The sequence below is a fragment of the Tubulanus polymorphus genome, chromosome 11 (genome assembly GCF_964204645.1).
Source record: "Tubulanus polymorphus chromosome 11, tnTubPoly1.2, whole genome shotgun sequence".
Lineage (NCBI taxonomy): Eukaryota > Metazoa > Nemertea > Palaeonemertea > Tubulaniformes > Tubulanidae > Tubulanus > Tubulanus polymorphus.
The window spans coordinates 565,735-578,261 of record NC_134035.1 but is presented as its reverse complement, the minus strand read 5'-3'; the positions used below and the strand labels follow the sequence as shown (position 1 = coordinate 578,261).

The window sequence follows — 12,527 nt, the reverse complement described above, 5'->3', positions numbered from 1 at the left end:
CTCTTAGAAATAAGAAGGTGTCGTAAAAATTATTTCGAAGATGAAGGTTGATGTGTGAACTCTAGTAGTTTGACATCATTGAATGATTGTTCCTATAATTGATATTGGCTGACTGATAAAGAATATTATTCCACCTCATGCCCTCATGGCATGCCCTGATGGCGGTGTATCAACTCGTACCCTCCCTGATGGCGGTGTATCAACTCGTACCCTCCCTGATGGCGGTGTATCAACTCGTACCCTCCCTGATGGCGGTGTATCAACTCGTACCCTCCCTGATGGCGGTGTATCAACTCGTACCCTCCCTGATGGCGGTGTATCAACTCGTACCCTCCCTGATGGCGGTGTATCAACTCGTACCCTCCCTGATGGCGGTGTATCAACTCGTACCCTCCCTGATGGCGGTGTATCAACTCGTACCCTCCCTGATGGCGGTGTATCAACTCGTACCCTCCCTGATGGCGGTGTATCAACTCGTACCCTCCCTGATGGCGGTGTACCTATTCCACTGTTATGGAAATGTAATCTTATTATCACAATTTCATAGATTACTGGTGACGCAAACTGTGTCGCAAACTGTGTCGCGTGAGTGAAAACAAATCAAGCCGGATTTGATGCAAAAACCGCTGACGACGTAATTAAATCTCAATGACTGAAGCGCTGCCGTCGGTGAAGTGATGCGATTACGATCACGTCTCTTAGATCGATATTCTATTGAATAATCGATACCGTTCAATCAAACTCCGCTCTGATAATGTATAGGTTATAGGTGAACCGGTGACAGAGAGTAGTAAACCGGCCTTATTTCTCTCTGTTAGTTTAGTATGAGTAAAGATGGTGAAGTGCGAGACGGCCCTACCTAAAATAGACACCCCATAAAGAAAGGAGAGAAACAAACTTGGTGTACTCGGATACACCTCCTTTCTGGATACACCTCCTTTCTAAAGGTGTTCAGTTGGGTGTGTGGGGTGAAAAGCCCGTAAACTTGCAGCGAAGATGCTGGCTCTAGCAGGATATGCGATTCCCAGAATGACGCGTTTTAATATGAGTTTGAACTTAAATTGCTCTCAAATTGCCGATATTCTAACTATGGTAATAGGATTTTGGAATAGGTCTGAGTTCCGTATCTTGTCTCATTCCATCCCGCGTCCGTCTCGCGGAACCGGGGCAGGGCAAGCGTCCGTCTCGCGGAACCCGGGCAGGGCAAGCGTCCGTCTCGCGGAACCCGGGCCGGGCAAGCGTCCGTCCGGGCAAGTCTCGGTCATTCCCGCGCAGATTCACTAGTTGGGTTGGCCAAAATTATTGCACGTAGATAAAAGTATAGAAAATAAAGAATATCGTATTGTATATCGGCCATACTCTCAGTTTTCCCCCGTCTCACTGCAGCTGAACCCACCTCCAGTCACATCACCTACACTCTACATCGATGTGAGTAGCAACTGTCGCCGGAACGTGTACAGTTCTAATAATAAATCAGTTTATAATGGATTGTTCAGATATGACGTAGGTTGTATTCATATCAACTAATAGCTTTATTTTCATCGTCCATAAAGAAATGATTGAATTTCCTTTCATTTTGTTCTGCTTCTATTTCTGTGACATTTTAACTCCACGCGCAGTCTCAGCCGTTGTTTTACCCGGTGATGGCTTTGGATTGTTTTCTTTTTTCTCGCTTACCCGTCTGATCTGAAACCGTGCCGCCGATATTTTTGTTTACAACGAAAAGCGCGCACGCCGCGGTCTATTTTGGAATCGTATTTACCTACCATCAATATCCACGCATCGTTTCATTGATTAATCGACTTTTCTCGTGAGAAATGATGACGCATAATGCGAACCCGCCATCTTCCCAGCCAATCAGGGCAAGCTGACGCGCGCCCACGTGGTCGGTGTCCGTATGTTTACACTAATCACTATAGTAAACCGTATACGCGACACACATAGCGGACAACGTGACATCAACTTCCCAAAAAATTACCGTCTCCCCGCTACAAATGAATACGATGTCCGCAGTTGTGGACGTGGATCAAAAATCAGAATCGAGCGACGAAGCGTTCGACCCGCTGGTCGACGAGGAAAAACCGAATAAGGATAAATTGAAGGAATTAGAAGATTTATACGTGAGTATATCATTACCTGAACCACCACGTGCGATTGCGGCCATTCATTTCGCCTCTAATTAATTGAATGTGACATGAATTATATTTTCGTTACGTACTTCGATACTTTTATTTGTCTTACTGATTATTGATCAGTTCTATTGACGTGAGTTGCGACGATCGGAATCGACGTCATAGTAATGTATTAACCGTTCTAAACAATGTCGGGTAAAAACTCGTCGTAAATCTACGCGTTTTAGTTTGAAACCACCAACTTTCTTTCGAGCAGCTTGTGTTTATAGCGAAACATATCATAAACCGAATATACGCGCACGTCGAGAGATGATGCACTACTAGATATAGAGCTTAGAGAAACATCTGCGATCTCTCCCGCATATGCGCGCGATGTATACCACCACCATCGACTCCTCTAAGCTATTAATAATAACACGCCTAGCCGGTGGGGTCAGACGACGGCCATTTAAGTACATTCGCACAATGGGCGACGACTTAACACGACGTGGACCGATTGTGAACTGTCGCCTATAAAATGAAAACCCGTTTTACCTCGTTTTAGAAAATATCGGTAGAAATTTGCGGGAACACGTCGCAAATTACGTACTAGACACGTGAGATCGGGTCGATGAAAACGGCCGGGGGACGGGCTACCGCTACCACCCCCTCCTCCCCGCTCCCTCCCTCGTCCCGAGGACGATATGAGAATATGAAGAGTTGTCGTGTGTAATCAATAGATTCGGAGGACATTATCGTAATCCCCCGTTTGTAATTTGAATTGTCGCAATAAAACTCATGGCTCAAGGAAAAACAAACTCAGAACGTGTTTATAATATCACGAGTGGGGCCAGTTGTTTGAGGGAAACCGTCAGTGGAGTGGTTGAGGGATTGAAATGTTATTTACTTATCGAGAGAACCCAGTTCCGCAGCGGTTAAAAATTCAACTCCGAGCTGACACTAACCGGAACCGAAATTGCCAATATAACTTCGTTTTGAAATGAAAAAAATGTAAATGCGGCCGATCACACTTAACGGTTTAATTCTCTATTTCAAGATTAAAAGATATTGAAAACCAATTCTAACTCGGGAGTCAAACTGAACCGAGCTGGTCCCCGCTACCTATTACTACGTGTTGAACGTTGTTGGAGTTGTTCCGACAACGTTGCGCAAAATGAAATCATTCTTTTTTCGTCTCGTGCTGCGGTTTATTTATAGAAACAACGTCGGAGATGGATATTTAATTATAAGTTGTTTATGATGCGCGTATATTCCTATTTATACACGGCCGCTGGAATATTGTGACGTCGTCGTGTCTTTTTTCTGATACCACGACAGAAAACTTGCACGACGTTTGCTGACGACAAAGACTACGATTTCTTTTTTCTGTTTCTACTCACGATCACAGCACTAGCACCACTTCTCTCCCATACAGTCGGGTACAATCACCTCCCCCGGGATAGGGTTTCCTATAGACTTCCGATTCAATGCCGGTGCTGTTCGGTGATCTAATGGATTAATTTTGAAGATTCGATCCTCCGGTGTCAGTATTCTATACACGACGACATGGTGAGAGGATAGCGGACAGTCATACGTATCTGACAGGCGGAATATCGATCTAATCCGAGTCGGATCGATCGACTGATGGCGAGGGATGCAGCTCTACCAGCGGTGGAGAGGATGCAGCGTCATTTGCTTCCCAGACAGCGATGCTCGAGGAAGCCATCGTCGTATAACACACCGGATACTAGATAGGGATATTCAACGCGTAGTCATGAGCATTGTGTATTAAACTGGTTCAGTCGCTAACGAATTAAATGCGTTTATGATAAAAACGGATTTTTTTCTGGTGAGGATTAAACAGTTTTGAGTGTGTGTGACCATCACCAGCAGCACTAGCAGCAGCAGCAGCAGCAGCAGAAGCACTTGCAGCGGGAGAGCTTTAGACTCAGTTAGTACAGAAAATACCTTACCTTCCATCACCGCGTATATGGTACGGTGGATAGCACGTCTATAGGGGATAGTGAGATTAAAAGATGTAATTCTACTCTCAATCCGTAAAAGGAAAACACCGCGAATTGAAGCCTATATGGATCACCAAATGCACAGACGATTGAGTCTGAATAGACTCGTCGTCAACCCGAATTATATACCGCTCGACCGATTGGGCGACACGGATAAAAGCGACCAGGAGTCTCTGGAAGAGACGGGCGCGCATCAGCAAGAGGAAGCCCATCTCGTCGATGAGAGAGACGATGATGATGAAGAGGACGCGAATGATCTCGACTGGGTGGCTGATCCGTCTGTTTGGACCGATAACGAAGACGACGATGACAAATGGATGACGATAGAGCCGGATTTTCCTTGTAATGATTTTGGATATTTCTGGGATGTAAGTTTTTTTTTTTAAGAAACGTTTGCACAAAATTGCTTTCGTCAATGTATTTATCGAAATGCTTAGTTTTAAAGTCTTTATAAATTATGTATATTATCGACTGCATTGAACAGGTGGCTACGCAGAAATCTACCTGTTTAGAATGTGTCTAGGGGTGGTCTTATAATGCATCGATATAGCGTCAATAGGGCACATCTTCAATCATCGATATGAATTAGTAAAATACGTTATTATGATTACGAAAATATCAAGAATTTTCTATATTCTCCAATATCCTTAACGCCACTCACTTTAATGGCACGGGTTACGCAGAACAGCGTCACTAATAAATCACCATATTTTACTAGGACTCTCGTCTTTTGTCAATTGCTTCGAATGTCCCACAAAACCTGCTCTTACAAGCCCGAATTTAAAAAATTCTTGTCACTATATATCAACGCTTACTTGATAATGTGCACAGTGAATACAAATCGGCGAGGTAAAAGTACAAACACTCTTTACGCGTGGTTTTATAGTTAGTCGGTTTGTTTCGATGATTTTGATTTCAATCGGAAATGACCGTCTCAGTTAAAACGACAGATAGCAGTTTCGTAAACGCGTCGCAACTTTCTTTGGAAAATACACGAGGAATTTCCAGCTATGTGAGTATTCTTCAGGTGTTCTGAGAAGATCAGGTTCCTGAATGCTTTTGAAGAGGTCACATCGTCCAAGGAGGGGAGGATCCTCAATAGGTTGATGGTGTCTCAACGTATGAGGGCGATGATACGAGTTTGTAGAGGGATGTTAAGCCTTTTTCGCTGCTCTTTCAATTTCTCGCATAAATTATTGTTACTCTGGCTATATTCATTATATTACATAACTATATCGTCATGTATTGTTATCTAAGTATGTTCTCTGTACTTATCGAAAATAAATCAAATCAAATCAACAATAAACAGGACTCCCTGTCCCATGTTCTCGGTTTAGTTGAGGTTTTGCCGTATATAACATAAAAACCTTTCATATAGTCTATGATTAACTCTAGTTATTTGACTCTGGAATCACGGCGGATTTGGAGGATAATTACGGACAAATTATGAATTAGATAAACGATTGAATAACTTATTGTAGTAAACGTCATTTAGTATTTGTTGGTACCATCAGCATTTCATATTCTGTTCGTCAAACCGTTCAGGAAACGATTATAGGACTTGATATTATGATTTTCGTATTGAATGCAAATTGTTTGGATAGACATAAATAACGGTTTTATGTAAAAGAAAAAATGAATCTAAAAGTATGAAATTACAACCCAAACCAGGAAGGCGAATTAACTGATGATTTATATGTTGTATATATACGTAAGGATGATTGTGTCGTTGCAGGTATATCTCTCTATACTCATAATCCTCTAATGACTGATCGATGTAGTTTGATAATACGCTTTATGAATGATTAGAGAATGTTTATCGTATATTTTCGTATAGGGTGAAATTCCCAGTCACAAAAAGATCGAAGAAATCAATGATTTGGAAAGCGCGGAACCTGGACGAGCGACGTGGGGAGGTCAGCTGGAATTCATCCTTACCTGTGTAGGATACGCCGTCGGTCTCGGCAATGTCTGGCGCTTCCCGTATCTCTGCTATAAAAATGGCGGCGGTAAGACTTTTCTTCCAAAATTCTCAAATTCACTTAAATCTGATTATAAATTCATGGTTTATTTTTCTACATTATTTCAGGCGCTTTCTTGTTCCCGTACGTGATCATGTTAGCGCTTGTCGGCCTGCCTTTGTTTTACATGGAGCTTGCATTCGGTCAGTTCGCCAGTCTCGGACCGATTACTATTTGGAGATTGAACCCGCTTTTTAAAGGTGAGAATCAAATCGGGTGTTTTTTGTTTACAGAAATCCAACTCGGAGAATAATGTCTGCTGATTTGAGTAAGACATAACCTCAGTTAGCGGTCATCAGATTTGTCGATGTTTCTGATCCACACCGGACGGTGTGTGTGTGTGTGTGTTGTGTTGCGTTGGAGAATTGCCAATGTTCAGCCCCATTATTCTCTCACTCGACACAAATCTAATTATTAACGACTAAATGAAGACTTAAGCCCGTCGCGTTCGTCGTCGTCGTCGTTTTAATGATTTTCCTGACCCGTCTAACAGTAAGCTCGTATATAGACGGATTATACCGTGACAAGAAGCCAATGTTTGGCTGTCTTCCAAATAATTTTACATGTTATATATAAACGATATGAATGTGACGGGAGTTATAGTTGTATTAATGCGAGTTATCGCGCGCCTAATCGATATGTCAGAATACGATGATACAGGGCCACCATCTAGAAAATATCAAATTATTTTGACATACTCCTATCACTTGTCGGTCCTTTTACCTCAAAGCCGCGGTATCACACGAGCATTTGTGGCCCGGGCTAGATTTGGCATGGAACAAAATGGCCAAAATGGGTCCGAGCCTATTTGGCCCGACCAAAAACGTCGGACCAGGTCCGGCAAAGTTTTAGAACGGATCAAATGATTGCGAATGAATTGCTACTGGTTCTAGAAGTGGCTCAGTTCATTGTTTAGTATCGAGTGAGTGATTTACGTGTGAACGCGCTCTCTAATTAAGCAATAATAAAAGAAGGTAAATCAGAAACAGGGAGCTAAGGCACCTTTTTACTCGAGGTGTTCTTACAGACCAGGCAATTACCACTATTAAATCATAGAATATCCTCAGTAGGGACTGTTTTTTTTGCGAGGTTCCATGTGTCACTTGTAACCAACAAGAAAAAGACACCAAAAGACAAAAGAAAAAGAATAAGAATAAACTTTATTTCACAATGTTTTAGGTTTAGGTTATGGAATGGTTATCGTATCCTGGCTGATAGGCTTGTATTATAACGTCATCATCGCGCACACCATCTTCTATTTCTTCGCTTCGATGCAGTCCGTGTTACCGTGGACGACTTGTGGTAACGATTGGAACACCGAACACTGCGTCCATCCTAATGCTAATCACACAAATTTAAGTAAGTTATACCTTGGAGAAATCAGAGATAAGTTCCGGCGTGTATATAATGACCATCCTGCAAGCTAGATACGCAATTTGTCTAATTTCTCGAAGGCTAAATATCTAGATGATGCAAGTTATCGTAGAATCAGTTGTGATATCGCTGCCTTGCGGCTATATTTGCATATTTATTAATTTTTCATTAGCAGCTGCGATGAAGAATGATAGTTTATCCAGAACGGCAAGCGAAGAATATTATAAGTAAGTGAATTTCGTGTAAAATTTGTACAAAGTACGACATCTATTTTGCTGGCAGAATAGATCGAAGAATAAATTGTCAAGAAAGTTCATAAGAATTAACAATTTTAGCGAATTCAACGACTTTCAGCCTGATGATGTTCTCTTGTGAGATGTCGAAAAGTCGTATCATTTAAATTTTTGTTCGAATAGATTCTTGATTCTCGTAAATCTGTATAAACTTGGTTTTCATCATATTATTTAACGACTTCGATTTCGTTGTTTTGATGTTCAATTGTGAATGAATGTATTGTATTTCGTTGCAGTAACTACGTGTTGGAACAGTCTAGCGGAATGGATGAACTGGGCCTTCCTAGCTGGAAACTGTTACTGTGTCTGCTATTCGCTTGGTTAATTGTATATGCGGCACTAATTCGTGGTATCGCATCGCTGGGAAAAGTCGTATATTTCACGGCTATATTTCCATATCTGATGTTAACTGTGTTGTTGATTCGCGGGGTGACGCTACAAGGCGCCGGACAGGGAATACTTTACTATCTGAAACCGGACTTCTCGAAATTGTCCGATTCGAGGGTATGTCACATTTCAAAGTCTCGTAACAGTTTTACATTGCGAATTTATTCCAAACTTCAAAAACCTGTAGGTAAATTGATTTGCCAAATTTACCTTCAAAACGTTAAGGCGACAGTTCGATGCCAGATACTTATTCTCCCAAGATATTCATTATTCCAGGATGTTTATTTCCCCATGTCTCAAACCATCGATGAGTTAACCTCATCGAAACTGTTTCATTTTTTTTTTTATTTCTTTTTCATTAATCTCGCGAAACGCCGTTCGTACCGAGGTCGATAGTTTACCGAATTGATATGTTAATGTATTTTATTTCAGGTATGGAGCGATGCAGCGACGCAGATATTTTATTCATTAAGCGCCTGTACCGGTGGACTCATTGCTATGGCCAGCTATAACAAGTTCGATAACAACTGTTACAGGTAACATAATTCACACAAAAACCATATTCAGTACATGCATTTCATTCCGCGGTGATAGCTGATTTTTGCGCCGTATTTATTTCAGAGATTCGTTGATCGTTGCTCTGATAAACTGCGGCACTAGTGTATACGCCGGTCTCGTTATATTCTCCATACTTGGTTTTATGGCTTATGAGAAAAACGTCGATGTTGCTGATGTGGCTCGCGGTGGTATGTATCGTCATTCGACTGTGACGACCGTGACTTACAGCACCCCATATACACGCAATTTATCCCATTTACGAATACGAATAACATTGCCATGCGATAATTCTTTTCAAATGTTCTCTTTTTCAGGGCCGGGTCTCGCGTTCGTGGTCTATCCCGAGGCTATTTCACGTATGCCTATCCCGCAATTATGGGCTGTGTTTTTCTTCCTGATGATGGCCACCTTAGGATTTGGATCTCAGGTACAAATTATCATGGTTATATATCTACAGCCTTAAACTATCATCATAATTCCCCCGTAAAAAATATTCCACTCACCTGCTTCATTACTATTTCAGTTTTCAATAATGGAATGCGTTCTCAGCGCTTTTCAGGACGAATTAAAGCCTTATTTTCGCAACAAATATCGGGACAACATCATCTTCCGAACCGCGGTCATATTCCTATCGTTCCTTTTGGGAATACCGATGATTTGCAAGGTAAATTCACTGATATTTATTTCTTTATGTGAATTAGTTGAATTTCACTCATATCCATATTTCATTGCCAACACAAGAGCAAAAAAAAGTACAAATAAACAAAAAAGTTTTATAGGATGGTAAAGATAACAATAGATCTAAAAATGTATTAATGAAGCCTTTTCTAATATAAAGAACTGATTCGTGACTTGTGATATTTTCTTTCGGTTTGAAGTGTTTTGAATGATTCTATTGTGATGATTTTACAGGGAGGTATCTATCTACTGAATCTGGTCGACTATAGCGTCGGAGGATTCCCGCTGTTGTTTATCGGATTTTTAGAATGTGCCGCTATTAATTGGTTGTACGGATTCAAACGATTTGCGGAGGACATCAAACTAATGTTAGGCAATAAACCGAATATCTACTGGAAAGCGTGTTGGCTTGTTTTAACGCCTGTTACAGTGCTTGTAAGTAAACGAATACTCGAGCGTGGTCGGCGCAGAAATTCCAAATTTGTGTGGTTGAGTCTTGCTAATACTAGAATACCCCCGGTACAGTGACTCTGAAGTGGAGAATCGATACTTTTAAACCCACTTTATACAGAATTTAAAAAATTGAAAACGAATTTTTATCATCAAAAGTTAAAATCAAAAGACACGACGTTTCGACTTCTCTATCGTCAGGTGTGAATAAAATGACTAAACCAAGTAGGGGTGCAATGGAGAATTAGTTGTTCTGATTGTATCGTGTTGCTAATTCTGTATTTTTTATTCCAGGTTACGATAGCATTTAATTGTTTCCAATATAAACCTCCGTCGTTGGATGACTACACGTACCCCGAATGGGCTAAAGGTCTAGGTTGGATGATAGCCTTATTCCCATTGCTTCTCTTCCCCGCTTGGTTTCTGTACCAGTATTGCCGAGACGGTGGTTGGATGGTAAGTCACGAGTATTTTTGAAATTCCAACTAAATGTTAACTAAACCTAAAAGTGCGCAAAAATGGGTACAGAGAGCACTGATATTTTTCGAAGACGACACGAGAAAAACTTATTTTATAGATACAACCATGAGACGTAAAGTAGAACTTATTTTATAGCGACACTCTCATAAAGATCAATTTAAGAGAGGTACTTAAAGTACCTACATAACAAAGGACATCAAATGATATCTAAACTAAGAGGCTGTCTGTATATAGGGCTATGGCCTTCTATGATGGTTAATAATGACGATATGAATGTGATATGATATGAAATTATTTCACGGGATAGTCTGCCACCCTGTTAAATACCAGTGCTCGTTTGCGGCAAAGATATATTTCTGAGAATGAATAATATATCGAATCTAACTCATATGTGCAACGAAAATTGCGTGGTTTCTCTGAACCCAGTAAAACTATTTAGTGTCATAAATACATTTCTTGGTCCAAACTGTGGCTATGTAAAGGACTTAAATTTAGGTAATGTTTAAAGGAAAACTTATCTCTTAGGTGTTGCGGGAATCGTTGAAACCGATGGAATCGTGGGGCCCAGCCTTGATGGAGAATCGTACGGATATCTACGCTGCTATGATGGAACAGAAAGCCATCGATAACGGTTTGGACAACGACGCTTATATAAACAGTTTAGCGACGATTTCCACGTTCAACTCTCGCGTCAATCTGAATATGATCGCCAACAAGATGTCCGGTCGTCAATCCATGAAAAAACTAGCAGTGCCACAAACAAACGAAGGGCAAACAGCGTCGACAACAGGAGCGTCGACTCCGGGCACTTGTTCTTCCGTCTCGCAAGTACCAAGTATTACAGCTAGCGTATCAACTATATCGGCCCCGGCTGCAGATAGCAAATCCGAAACTAGGGTTTAATTATTAGCAGCTTAATGTGCTTAACGATGCAAAATGGACCTCTGTGATATCACGTGCAAAACAGCGTGTCATTTATTTTAAGCATATGTTACGAATGTTTTAATTTGACCTGAGGCCTTTTTGAATAGGTCGATTGTGGTGGGTGCCATAAAACTGAATTCTTAAGGAGGAGGGAACAACTGAACACGTGCTTTAGGTCGCGAATTAAATATGATTATTTTACCATCAAAGAATTTACGAAAAATGTAACATAGTTTTTGTTGTGTGATTATTGTATCTGATATCCTTATTGAAGTGGTTATTATATGAAGAAGTGCCATTCATAACATAGGTAGGCGTTGCATATGGTGGGAGGGGGGAGGGTTAATTTGGCTACTTCGGTAAAATCTGCGTATATGGCGGGAGGACAGCAGGCCCGTGCCGAGCTTTTTGGAGGGAACTTTCACCGTGAAAAAGGACATATCCTGAACTGCCCGGGTACCTGAATAAATCATTTCAGTATGGATTACTTTTCATTTTCTACAAAAAAAACGTGAACATTTTATCCATATTTTTGACACTGACTTTTTGAAGGACACTGAAAATTTTAAGGGGGATCGTTCGCTACCAACGTCTTGTGCGCGGATCAAATCTTGAAGCGTATTATCGTATGCGTCATTGTCATCAGTTGATGGCGGCACGGGGCACGCAGGGTGTTTCAGGATATCTATGAATTATGAATACTCACTCATAAAACATGCATATTAACGTAAAAGGCGGGAATATATTTTCTGTTACGCTCTGTAGTGGTAAGAAATTGTGATAAAATAAGCGTCTTCGAGAAATTTAAATTGTAGTATATATGTACATACTTATATAAATCCAGCCTGGTTTGTGGGCGACTCCGGGTATATAGCAGCCAATCTAGAATAGTAACTATTTTACAGATTGTGTGGTGTAAAGATGTGTAAATAAATAGATATTTTTTTGTAAATTTGCGTTTCGTTTCGCTGTTTTTCATGGAGTTTGCGGGACCACTGGCAGTATTTTTGGCGTCCAGCGTTTTCAAAAAATGTTTCTAGTGATGAAGACCTTTGCCGGAAATTCGATCTAGGCGATTAAAGCGCAATATTTACAAATTTAAACTGGTGAAAAGCACTATTTGGTGGAAAGCAACATTATTTATTCAAGAATCAAAATCGGAGGACTCAAAGTTATCATTTAACGGTAATCCCTGGGATTCGAGCCTAAACGAATTTGGAGCGGTGG

At 40.9% G+C, this 12,527-nt stretch overlaps 1 protein-coding gene across 2 annotated transcripts; it reads left to right on the top strand.

The window, feature by feature from the left end:
• The first annotated feature begins 3,772 nt into the window (after positions 1–3,772).
• On the top strand, positions 3,773–12,232 carry LOC141913265 (sodium- and chloride-dependent glycine transporter 1-like). 2 transcript variants are annotated; one of them, XM_074804741.1, is made up of 13 exons: positions 3,773–4,503; positions 5,973–6,144; positions 6,225–6,356; positions 7,336–7,515; positions 7,706–7,757; positions 8,060–8,327; positions 8,643–8,746; positions 8,832–8,956; positions 9,083–9,195; positions 9,292–9,432; positions 9,681–9,881; positions 10,191–10,352; positions 10,902–12,232. In XM_074804741.1, the coding sequence occupies exons 1-13, from the start codon at positions 4,201–4,203 to the stop codon at positions 11,277–11,279; spliced, it is 2,331 nt and encodes a 776-aa protein (XP_074660842.1). In that variant the 5' UTR covers positions 3,773–4,200; the 3' UTR covers positions 11,280–12,232. The 2 variants fall into 2 exon arrangements, with proteins under 2 accessions (XP_074660842.1, XP_074660841.1); XM_074804740.1 differs by having other exon boundaries at positions 7,703–7,757.
• The last annotated feature ends 295 nt before the right edge of the window (positions 12,233–12,527 follow it).